General features: G+C 39.2%; 1 protein-coding gene and 1 pseudogene across 2 annotated transcripts; one reads left to right on the top strand and one right to left on the bottom strand.

Moving 5' to 3' along the window:
- The first annotated feature begins 369 nt into the window (after positions 1–369).
- Positions 370–2,606, top strand: LOC148878842 (13S globulin basic chain-like). Its single transcript, XM_088965676.1, has 3 exons — positions 370–1,360; positions 1,462–1,917; positions 2,052–2,606. Exons 2-3 carry the CDS (start codon positions 1,591–1,593, stop codon positions 2,445–2,447), a joined length of 723 nt encoding a protein of 240 aa, XP_088821802.1. The 5' UTR covers positions 370–1,360; positions 1,462–1,590; the 3' UTR covers positions 2,448–2,606.
- Positions 2,607–8,822: 6,216 nt separating this feature from the next.
- LOC148878841 (RING-H2 finger protein ATL16 pseudogene) lies at positions 8,823–11,320 on the bottom strand (annotated as a pseudogene). Its single transcript, XR_016104027.1, has one exon. The product of XR_016104027.1 is annotated as an RING-H2 finger protein ATL16 pseudogene (transcript).
- Between the last annotated feature and the right edge of the window lie 1,720 nt (positions 11,321–13,040).

Below are 13,040 nucleotides of genomic sequence, written 5' to 3'. Positions count from 1 at the left end.
GATAGTATGTATATATTTCTGTTTTTCTTGGATGGTCCTGGCGGTACGTGTCTTTGATTCATAAATCAAAGACATTTTGGGTCATGGCCAAGACTGATCAATTAACGAAACACATCCGTGCCACCATATCTACTAGTAGTAGAGCATTTTAATTTCAGATGATATATATATAGAGAGAGAGATTTTATCTTATCATTAAACATATATCAATGGACACAAAACAGTAGTCTAATTATATATTTACACATGTTTGAAGTACAAATAATAGCCATAAAGGGCTATTATGGTGGCTGAAGGGCATTACTCAGGTGTCAACCTCTAATGCACCCATCTTCTCTATAAATACCTGATCATTCTATTCGGCTCTTCACCACGGCTTGGTAGTGCAAATTCAATCATGTCTGCTTTCTCTTGGTATATGTCTCTTTATTCTGTTTCATGGCTGCCTAGCTGTCTGGCCATACAATTCTCCCCAAGGCCAAGGTTGGAGTACTCGGCCTGATCACCAGTCTCGAGGAGAACAAAGTGAGTGCCAGATCAGTAACCTTGATGCCCTTGAACCATCTCGTAGAATTGAAGCCGAGGCTGGCCAATTTAAAATCTGGGATGACAACAATGAACAGTTCAGGTGTGCTGGGGTTGCAGCTTATCGGGTTACTATCCAGCCCAAGGGCCTCTCCTTACCTGTCTATCACAATCAACCTAGGATCCTCTACATTGTCCAAGGATAGTTCACTGAACCCCTTTTTGCATTGCTACTAATTTATTGTGTTCTATGCATGTTATATTATCATATAACATTCAATTAAACTTGTGTTATGACTTACGTGCTTGAAATCCACGTACAGGTAGGGGACTTTTAGGATTATCAATCCCCGGATGCCCTGAAACGTTCCAATTATTCCAGCAAGATGAACAATCCGAGGAAGAAGGTTGTAGAAGCCAAAGATCAGAGGATGAAGGCAGTAGCAGTCAAAGATCAAAGGATCAAGGTGGTAAAAGTCAACAATCGGAGGATCAAGACAGTAGAAGACAAAAATCTGGGGAACAATACAGCAGAAGCCAACAATCAGAGGATCAAGACAGTAGAAGACATAAATCTGAGAGCAGAAGCCAAGGAAGCAAAAGTCAACAATCAGAACATCAAAGTAGCACAAGCCGAAAATCCGAGGATCAACACTGTAGAAGCCATAGATCCGAGGACTTTCACCAACAACCAAGATTCTTCAAGGAGGGAGATATCCTAATGGTGCCAAATGGAATTTCCTATTGGGTCTACAATGATGGTGATACGCCACTTGTTGCAATTGCCGTCATTGACACCCGTAATAGTTTCAACCAACTTGATCGAAAAGTGAGAGTAAGTAAGCTGACTCACTAGCATTCATTTAATTATTTTATGCATGAATGCAAAATCTAATAAGGCTTATGACTGATTTTCTATTCAAATGCTTGTTAAAGAATTTCTGGCTTGCTGGTAACATACAAGAATAACAAGAGGAAGAACAACGAAGAGGATCTTCGTCATCCAAGAGTGAGGAAGTTGGGCAAGAGAGCTCGAACAATGTTTTTAGTGGCTTTGATGCAAAGATGTTAGCTCAGGGTTTTGGAGTGACAAAGGAGACGGTGAGAAAGCTACAAAGGAAAAATGACGAGAGGGGACCTATCATCCAAGTTGAAAGGGGACTTCAGGTGATAAAGTCAATATCGAGTGAAGAGCAAGAAAGACAACAAGAAACTAATGCAAATGGTTTAGAGGAGACTGTTTGCAACATGAGGCTCAGACAGAATATTGGGAAAGCCACGAGTTCCGATGTATACACTCCTTTTGGGGGACGAGTGACCAACGTTAACAGCCAAAGCCTCCCAATTCTTGGCCTCTATGAACTTAGTGCTGAGAGAGGACATCTCTACAAGGTTAGGTTCTAATAAACATAATCATCTTTTTTGTATGGTATAGTTTGATTGAATGATTATTTACTTTTACATGTATTTGTGCTTTATGGAACTTACGTACTAAATTGGTTTTGATGCATGTTTTGTATATATAGAATGCGATAATGTCTCCTCATTGGAACGTAAACGCACACAGCGTGATGTACGTTCTTAGGGGTGAAGCCCGGGTTCAGATCGTTGGAAACTCTGGTCAGACTGCCTATGATGGACAGCTTTGTGAAGGCCAACTAATCGTCATTCCTCAAAACTTTGCTGTAGTGAAACAGGCAGGAGACAATGGATTTGAATGGGTTTCAATTAAGACCAGTGACAATGCAGTGAGAAGTCCACTTGTTGGAAGGACTTCTGCCATTCGGGCCATGCCAGAAGAGGTCCTGGTAAATGTTTACCGGATTTCCAATGAAGAAGCAAGGATGTTAAAGTACAACAGAGAGGAAACGTGTGTATTGGCACCAAATTTTGAATCCAACGGAAGGTTTTCTGTAATGTAAAATAATAGCCATAAAGGAGAGTTATTTCAAGAATAATAAAGCTTTATAGGCACGGAAGTTGGTACTTATAGATGTTTGAACTCTTCAACTTTGTATTGAGAGTTTTTATAACTTGCTTTGGGTAATAAATAAAGGAAAAACTTTCTTCGGGCTGTCCAATTTTGTTTCAATTTTATTAGTTGATTCTTCAGTAGTTTTGTGTGCGGGTAAGCAATAGAGGGGGTGACCTAGCATGGTTGCATCATTATCATTTCATTACATTCCATTCAAAACACATGCATGAGTAACTTTCCTGGACTTGGTTGATGGCCTCATTGAGGCATTTTTTTGAACAATGGGGTTTCCTGATGGGTAAGCAGGGCAAGGGTGGTCTAGCATGTGGGCTGGGTGTGCCCAAGGGGAAGGAGATGTTGGGCCAAGCTACGCAACCTAGGATATGGGGGAGTTAGTGTGTGGGTTGGAGAGGATTTTTATGGACTTGGTCCATTGATATAATTCGTTGAACAGGTGGCGGCTATCTCTGTTTTCTAACGCAGAACAATTTGTAGAAATTGCTGGTTTTTAATAGGGTTAAGAAGGGTAAAATGGGGTTTTTAAAAAAATAAAGAGGTCACATAACTTCATATTCAACTGTTATTGACAATTTTGAAATAGAGGGTATATTGAAGTCTACTGGTGTCAATCCATTTGGTAGGTATATACTCAAGGTATGTTAAGTTAGGAAACAAGTCCAAAACCTATGATATCTTTAAGTCTCTTACCCTAAGATAATACAAGACCCGATAACTGGCCCGCTGAGCGATTCTACCAATGAGGTTGACAGGTTGTTGATCTGGTCAACAGGTTTTAGAAGCATAGTGGATTAGGTGTTTACACGAACAAGGATTGTGATGGGGTCAGTAGTCATTGGTTTGGTCTGATTGGTTGGATCATCGACACATGAAAAGATATATAGGATTTAAAAAGATTTGAATAGCAACTACAACAGCCTAAATAAAATAAGATGTAATATGATTTTGGGGGACCAAATTTTGATCGTCCATACTTTGAAAACTCCAAAAGGCCGCACAAATAGAATTACTACTACGTGCATTTCCAAATTGATCAGATTGAGTGAGATATGCCTAAATACAAATCCCTACCCAAAAGAAAAGCCTAAATCAAAATCCAAATTTGATTGTTAATACTCGTACCATATCCTTCACTCTAGGATAAGATTTCGTTATTGAACACGGTGATTAATAAATTAATATTATCAGAACTATTATGTTACTGACAAAAAATTAAAATAACTTCGATATAAATGACTTGAAAATAATTTCTTGGTCGTGCATGACTCTTTAATAATCAAGTCAACTTTAATAATTAATAAAAAATTAGTTTTTGCAAAAATAATCTATACCTTTGTATTTTTTTCTCAATGTTACGTGCAAACTAGTGAAATAAATAATTTGAAAATATCGTATAAATGACTTTCTTATTTTCATTGCTGCCATGCTCATGTTTCATTGGGAGATGGCATGGTAATGCTGTGATCACAATCCTAGCAGATGTGCAAGCTCCCTAATGTTATTGGGTGATGATCTGTATTTATAATTAAACTGGCTCCACTCTATTTATAATAATCTTGTCAGATTATTTTAATGTGATGAAATCCGAACTCGGGTATGGACTGCACAAGGACCAGGCTACTTGTTTTCATTCATTAAATAAGATATTAAATTTATGTAATCAAAGAAAACTCTATTGTGCTCTATACCAATTGGCTAATCAATTCTAAGTCATCATGTGTATGGCTGTGTCATGAACAGGTATAATCCACCTGTGCAAAGGCTTGGGGGAGTAAATGGCTTCTAATTTTTGCTTCCTAAGAAGAAGCTCGCGGTGCCTTTTTACTCCCGCGCTCAAACCTTCAACTGGATGAAGTTCACCTTATCTCGCTGGATTCAAGAAGAGTGTTCTGAAAGGTAGAGAGGAGGTTACCGTAAGTGGTGGATCAGGGTATTTGGCGTTCCCCTCTCTGTTTGGTATTGGGTGGCTTCATTGCTTTGGATCTGGATAATCTAGCCTGGAGAAACCTCGAGGCCCTTCGTCTTCTCGTTTGGAGTAGGATGGCCCGCGAAATTCCCAAGTGGGTTGAGTTGGAAGTGGAAGGTATCAGGTACCTGTTGAGGGTTGCCGTTGAAGACCTGGAGCCCCCAGTGTTTAGCCTAACCTTGGTAAGCAAAAAAGGGGAGTTGAACCTTAGGTCGACTGCTCCGCCTCTATTCAATAAACCGGATTGCAAGCAGAGAGAGAGAGGGGTGGGTTTTCATTGGGACTTGGTTCTGCGAGCTTTCCCATGAGTGCGCACCGCAAACGAAGGAAAAGAAGGAAGCCTCGTCAACCACCGCTGACAAGGGAAAGAGAAGAGATAGTGAAAGTTTTGTAGGGGCTGTCGGCGCCGGGGGACACTGTTGCAGGGATCGATCATCAGAGTCTCTTTGTAGAGGAAGGAAAGAAGGATGTTGCAATGCAGACTTCGACAGGAGCGACGGTGGAGATGGTTTCAATGGAGGACCAGTCACTGGAGAAGCTAGAGACGTCGTTCTTCGTATCCCAGCGTTTGGTGGGTGTTTCAAAATTTCAGAGATTCCCGCTCTTCGTAGGAGGGCGGGCGGGAGCGAATGTTTTTTCGAGTTGGGGCGTGGGTAGATCTCTACATTAACTCGACCGAAAGTCAAGTTAATGATGGGCTGGAGTTGGCCGCTTCATTGGTAAAGCCCATGGCGCCATACTCTCCGTACGCAGTCATCCTTCTCAACTCAGTTTGGCAAAGTTTGGAGGGAATTAAGAACCCTCCACAAAGTTTGGAGGGAATTAAGAAGCCCATGGCCGCTTCTTTACTTGCCTTGAATCTTCACCCAGGCCTAAGTTTAGCGGAGATGGGCCGCTTATCCCTCCCTTGGAGAGAGAAGCAATTCCAACCCGGAGGAGGTCATGGTGTGGGAGGCTGGGATGGATTCACAAGAGAAAGAAGGTTGTGTGGAGAGGGAAATCGTTGAAAGTCAAGTGAAGAATTTTTTGGATTTTGGGAAGCTTCTAAGGGTATCCTTCTCTGTGGATGAATAAGAGCCTCAGTTGCGAGATTGGATCAGCTCCTTCCAAACTGAACCTCATCTTTCTTAGAATTTGCTAAATGGTTCAAATTCAAATTATATCTAAATTTGATATGTCAATACTTGAATTTGTATTGCATTAAACCTTTTCTGTTGAAACCTTAAGGTACTAACTAGCTTTCTGGTAAGGTCTCTGGTTGGTTATTGTATTGGAGACTTGGAAATGAATCCGTATTCATCAGAGATTTTTCAGGGTTGGGGAGGGCTATACTCTGGAACCTTATCTCTTAGATTCACATTGGATTGGCTTGGATTGAATTCTTATATTAATTATACATCATTAACAATAAAAAAAGAATAACTTTGATATTATAATATATCATGAACAAAGTGATTTACTTGAGAACCCAACCTATTTGCGATGGCCGATTGAGATGGGTTGAAGTGGTTTGGTTGGGCTGGGTTAGACTCATATGTGAAAAATAAATGGGTATTTTTTTTTTTTTGGTCGTCGTGGCTAAGTTGCTCTTTATCCTGCACCTAATCTACCCAATTGCCATGCCACTCTTTAGTAGAATGCAACACTCAAACCAACCCTGTTAGTGTTAATAGATATCTATCACATATGGATTTGGATGGGTTTGAATCGAATTAAAGTGGATTTTCGTAGGAGTATCAATTCAACTGGATTTGGTCCAATCCAATCTGGTCCGAGTCCATTACAGATGGATCAGGTCCAATTTAATCCGGTGAATACTTTGGATTATTTTAGACTGGTCCAATTCAATATCTTCTATCAATAGACCAGATATTGGTTCAATCCGATCCATATCTATTACAGATGGACCAGATCCAATCTAATCCAATAAATCTGGAATGGTCCAATTTGATATGTCTTATTGGTCTGTCCAATCCATCCAAATAAATTTTGATTAGGACGGGTCCAACCCAAACAGATCCATTGACACTCCTTGATACGTGATAATTGTCTATTATTTGCACTAGTATTTGTCAAATTGGTTTATTTCAACCCAATTATTGATATCAGCCCTGTTTAGCTCATATTTATAAACTAAAAACTAAAACTTTAAAGCATAAATAACCTTTGGTGTTTTAGTTGATCATAGAAGAAAATTATCAATTTTGGTACTACTCCATGGTATCCATCACATATCGGTGTGTATCATACTTGTGTCAGTATGTATCAGTCCATAATCGATCATCACAAATCAATACTAACTGTTACAGATCAGCCATAAACCCATTTTCAACTGCTACAAACCATCACGAAAAGCATAACTTTTGAAACCATACTCCACTTTTACAAACCTATGATCAACCAAAAGAAAAAAAAAAATACTATTAAAAAACTGACACTCAATTAGCAAACTTTTACAAATCCATGCTTGACCATAATAAACCAATATCAGTTGTTATAACTTATAAACGGATGCATGCATACATTATATGTATATAAACATACAGATATCTATACATGTATCTTATGTGTATACATCATATATATATATATATATATATATATATATATATATATATATATATATATATATATATATATATATATATATATATATTATATATATATAACTGTTACTTAATATGATGTATTCAGATGAATAAAAAGCAAAATTCTTTTAATAAGCTATAATATCACAAATGACACATGCTTCAAGCTTCAACTTTCTAAGCCATTTTGTCAACCTTTTTCTTGTTAATATTATATGTCAAATAATTAAAAATAAATAATATAATTAATTGATCATTAAAATTAATGATTTTTTTTATTCAAGGCCATATTTTCATTCTTCTGCCATTTTCCAATATTTTCTTAGTGAATTCTTGTAATTCATACTTCACATAAACTATTAAAATTCTATACGAGTTTTTCTAACCCATCCATTCATATCTTAATTTTTTTTTATTGTATTCATGCATCTCTTAATACATCTGATAAATTTGAGTTTTCTATATTTTGCATTCCCAATATTATTAATATAAAAAAGTAAAGAAATTCCATTAAAAACTATGATATTTTTATATATGTATGATATATTAATTAAATATATATATATATATATATATATATATATATATATATATATATATATATATAATTGCTACTAATAGATGAAAATGGTGACGGGTACCCTCATTACCAGGATGCTTGTTCCTTACTCTAGGGTATACCTTCGGCTATGGTGCGCTCAGTTGTACAAATTTCCATCTGGCACCTTACGATGTCAGATGCCAGCACTTGTACAGTTAATTAGTTCTATATGACCCATGTGCCTAAATATTTCAACTAATTATATTTTTTATACATATATACAGATGCAGTGTTGCAGCAGCCAACAGGTCGGACATGGAACCCATTTGTCTATGCCTTGGGGAAGTTGCACTCAAAATCAAATTAAGTTTCCTTCTAGAACACTGTGTCTTACCAACTCAGCCCCCATATGGCCATATGCCTGCTTACTCTGAAAGCAGAAAGCAGAGTTCTCCTCATTGCCCTTTGTCCACATGGCTTCTCTGCAATATTTTCTATTTTGTTTTCCTCCCTCAAACCGGACTGGATCCCATCTCTTCATTAAGTCCACACTCCAAAGAAAGAAAAAGAAAAAAAGAAAAGACCCGTATTCTCTTATGCAGTCAATAAAAAGGTACTAGTACTACTACAATTCCCTGTTCTATTTACTTATTACCCAGGAAAGAACCTGTACTCTGCTCTTGTCCTCCATTTTGACTCACCTAGTTCTTCAGACAAAGGAAAAACAGGAGAAAGGCTTCTGGTTTGGTTTTGGTTTTGGTTTGGGTGGTGGGTGTCCTGATTAAATCTTCCAAGGATTCCCTCAGCCAACAACCCAGAACAGTTAGCTGTCCTTTTATATTCTATGTTTTGACCAAGTTTTCTAAACATTTTCTAGGTTGGAATTTTTGGGTTTTCTGATGTAGGTAAGCTTGGGTTGAACCCACAATGTAGTTTTCTCATTTATTTATTAGTTTCTTGATTTACATAAAAGAATTTAAACTACAGACGAGAGAGAGAGAGTTCTTTGGTTTCTCTCGCACACCAAAAGAGAAGCTCGTTCCTTTTAGGCTGGAAACGACTGGAGCTATGTAACCAAAATCATTAATCATACATTCTTTCCTTCACGAAAATAATGATTATTAGTCGAGACAAAAGAAGGAGCCGGTGAGGTGAAGGAATCCCCTTCCTAACTTTTTCCTTTTTCTGTAGCTTGCACTCTTGCAGAGAGAGAGAGAACAGTGAATTTCATTGATGGAAAAGTAGAAATTTAAAAAGAAAAAGGTCTTATCCACACATAGTGGTTTAAGCAATGATGCTTATAATCATGCCCATGGTTCAAACTATTACGCATTTAAGCTGCTAATCCCATTATACCCAAATTTTCTATACAGACTGGCCCTCTTTATGACATTGGTTTAATGAAACTTCTATTTACCAAAAAAGAAAAAAAAGGCCTCGTAGCTTCTCCAAAATCTGTCTCAAAAATAAAACTTGTAAAGGAAGAAGGGGAAAATAAGAAAAAAAAAAGGGAAAAGAAAAGTTGCAAATTTTCTCTGTTTAACTTTCAAGGCTCGAAGTGGAGAGGAAGAACTGTACTTCTGGATCCTCGACTGTGGCCGAACGAGAAGAACGACCGACGAACTCTGTTACTACAACCTTCACTTGGACTTACCTCATTGAGATATCTGTTCTGCTGTATGATCTCTTGGACACAGAGATAGAGCTGCCGATCAGCAGAAGAATCCATGGAGAAGGATCTCCTAATGGGTGTGATTGAGAACTGATCGTCTTTTTCTCTAACATTAATGCACTCATCTCCCATGCTTGAAACATGATGGAATTTCCTTGGTTTCTTGTTCAGAATTCTCTGCTCTAACTTTCTCGGGGAAGGACTGATATGTCGGGCTGAGAGTTCTCCTGAACTTGCTGTTTCCTGATGTCCATGGGTTGTTTGATCTGCACCTTCTTCGCTTCTCAGTTCTATTACTACGAAATCCTCATTACCTCCCACAAGACTCTCTGTAAATGGATGTGGATCTTGGGGAGAAGGGGTAGGAGCAATAATTTGATCAAGCGGAAACCTGGTTGTTGTCGAAATGCTTGATCTGCAGAGAGGGCAATCGATATGGAAGACGTGAGCACAATTAGGTAGAAACCTTAGCTTCTCTTCTTCCTGAAACTCATTCAAGCAAACTGCACACTCGAAGAACCTTCTCTCTTCGCCTTCCGCTCCCCTCTTGAATTGAAAAACCGGGATTGCACGGATCAACGATTCATCAAGACCGCGGTTCTCCGGAGCGTAGATAATTAGTGGGTCTTCATGCCTTCGAGCTTGCGAGATAGAAAACCGTCTCAGGAGATCGAAACGATGCCAATTCAAGCAGCATTTGATCACGAAGACATAGTAGCTCACTAGTAAGAAAGCTGTGGTCATGATTCCTAGTATAGCAATGGCTAAGATGGGGATACTTGTGTTCGGACCAGGAGAATGGAGATGATAATCTGAGTTTGCTAGACTTTTGACAGGAGGAGGAGCTTGGACATGCTCAAAGAAGTATCTATGTACTGGGTCCATGGGAAACGGATTTTGGAGAGATTTTTCAAAGAAAGCGCAGGTGGGGGATATGGTAGCAGAGAGATTACTGCTCGAAGCAAAGCTGCAGAAAAAATCAGATTGATTGGTTTGGTGGAACAAATCCAGAGAGAGGAGTTTTGACCTGAGATTTGAGAGAGAGAGAGAGAGAGGAAGAATATCCGTTTAGAGACTTGAAAACAAAGTGAACCTACTTACCCAAGTGGGAGAAAATGGAGAAACTGATGTGAAAGCCATTAAATGCTTGAAAAATCGTTTTTGTTGAGGAGAGATTCAGTGAGGCAGAGTGATTGGCTGAAGTTGTAACAGCTAATGGGTTTCTCTCAGAAAGAAATATATCCAGAATATGCATATAATTAATAGGAAAAACAGGTGACAATAACATTAAATAGGTGTAATTCTTTCAAGCTACATTAACACGAAGATGGGGGAGACGAGAGGCAGATAGCAAAGCAAAGCGGATTAAATGAGAACTTTTTGACAGAGACGATCCTTTTCCGGGGTTGGAAAGGTTTCATTTTTCATCAACAATTAAAGAGGAGGAGAACGCGGAGGATATACACAATATATATTAGTGAAGTAGTTTAAGAGAATCATCCTATCCTAGCTGGTCTGGCCGTCTTCTCGCGTTTTATAGAAGGGATTTTCCTTGGACGAGAAAAATAACAGCACAGCTGTTTGTGTCCATATTTATATTATACATGTGAGGCAACCAACTTGAATTAAAATAATCTCTCTTCAGTTTGTAGATTGTGTTCATTTGATCATGTGGGAGCCACAAGCCATACCCCATTGAACGATGGTGACCATTGGATTCGGATATCATATGTTGACATGTATTTGGTGTGGGCACCACCAATTTGGGCTACCTTGTGATGAAGAGCTGCCATGATCCACTGGAGGGGAGTTCTAAGATGAGATGAGAGCAGTTTCTAGTGAGAAAGAGTGGAAGCATATAATTGTAATGAAGAGAGTCCACAGACTCTAGCTACTGTTATGTCTACACTCAGAAGACGTGGTTTCTGATTGAAAGTCAAAAAGGACTCGATGAGAAAACAAATTAACAAACAGAACCGACAATCACTGTTTGTGATAAAATGTCGAGGGACAATTGCGTATGGACTAGGGACCGGACCGGACAGAGCGGGGAAGACAGAGAGACGGGAATCAAGCGAGCCTCCTTCAGGTTCAGGGTTAAAGTGGTATTTATATATTAACTCTTCTAGTCTAAAAGGTTTGAGTCTGACCATTCTTTCAGAACTCGCAGAATGGTCTAGGTCTATCACATGATACATCACTGTGGAGTGTGGACAGACCCTTCGTGAAGGGAATACTGTTATCGTTCTTTGCCCTTGCCTACAAAATCAAAACCATCAAATAATTCCACTTGTTTCTTTTTGCTGGGCTGGGGCCCATGTTTCTTTTCATTAATTATGTCCAGTCCAACTGGTAAATTTCTTAGAACATTCCACCCTCCCCCTCTCTATTAAACAGTTGATGTATCAACCTTTATTGCCGACTTGACGACTTCCCAAAGAAGGATATGAAAAGATGAAAGAGAATGGTGAAGCTGAAGACGAGCACATGAAGTCAACCATGAGTCTGAGACAGGGAGCCAACACGGTTGCCGTGTTCCACACCCATGATGGGCCATGGTGATGGCGCGTCTAGTCTAGTCAAATGGTTGTAGTTGAGTTGATTTTGACTTTGGGCTTGCCCATTATATTACTATCTTACTAGGGGCCCATACGACCATCCATGATCCATGATCTACCCAAATTGGGGAATTGTGAATGGTGAATGGTGAGTCAAGGCTTACGCACTCATCTGCGTCATCTTTCCTGTTCCTAAATTGTTGTGATCTATTAATAAAATAAAATTGCTAAGCTACTAAAAAGGTCCACGAGACTTCTTTGTCAATCAAGAACAGCAGCACTGAATGACTGAATCATGGAAGACTTATGAGAGAAGATGGAAGAAGAGAAAGGACTGGACCACACCCCTCCCATCGGCCCATCCCATCAATGGTGGACGACAAAACACCTTATAGGTTTTGTCTATTGCCTGTCCATCTGCAACCAAACAGTAGATAGATGGGACTTCAGAAATTCACATTGAGATTTGAGGGAGCTTCTTTCTTATGGTTGCTTGCTGGGCTGTTCTATTTATTTCAGACTTCAACTGGGGCCCCATCTCCATTTCCATCGCCTCTCAAGTCTCCACAGTGTCTAGTAACACTCCCATCTGGCACATCTCATGCCCAATGGGCCATTTATCTAGACGGAATCTCACTGATCAGACGGTTACAATCATTTGGGTGGCCTGGAGTCTGGACCACTGGGAGTGGGAGGGGAGGAGGAGGACCACTGATGGAGATGGTGAAACGTGAAATACATTAAATGGGAGCACATGGGCCGTGATTATTTGCCTATTTTTGCCATTTTAGTTGGTAAGTTTTGCAAACATCATCTCTCAAGATTTGATTCATATGTTTCGATAAGAGAGATTTCTGTACCTTTTTTGACTTTGTTTTTAATTTCATTTTTGCTATTCTCGATTAGCGCGATTCAAGGCCAAATTACTTATGCCACGTGGCAAGAAAAATAGCCTGGCTGTTTGTATAAAGGGCTGTCCCTGTTCTTTGGGTAACAGACGGATCTTGGCTAGGGAAAACTGAAAACTGAAAATTTGTTTTTCCATTTTGTTTCTAGATTTTGCGTTTGCAACGACTGGCAGAAGATTCAGCGGTTGCCACGTGTTCAATGAATGAATTAGGTGCTGCTTTGTCAGCTGCTTACGTAGCACTAATCAATTAACACAAGCACATGCAGGCACGTCGTGTTGTGTTTTTT

This window comes from Nelumbo lutea, chromosome 1, assembly GCF_056320005.1.
Source record: "Nelumbo lutea isolate HS-2025 chromosome 1, American lotus-T2T, whole genome shotgun sequence".
NCBI classification, from domain to species: Eukaryota; Viridiplantae; Streptophyta; class Magnoliopsida; order Proteales; family Nelumbonaceae; genus Nelumbo; species Nelumbo lutea.
This window is presented reverse-complemented; position numbering and strand designations above follow the sequence as displayed.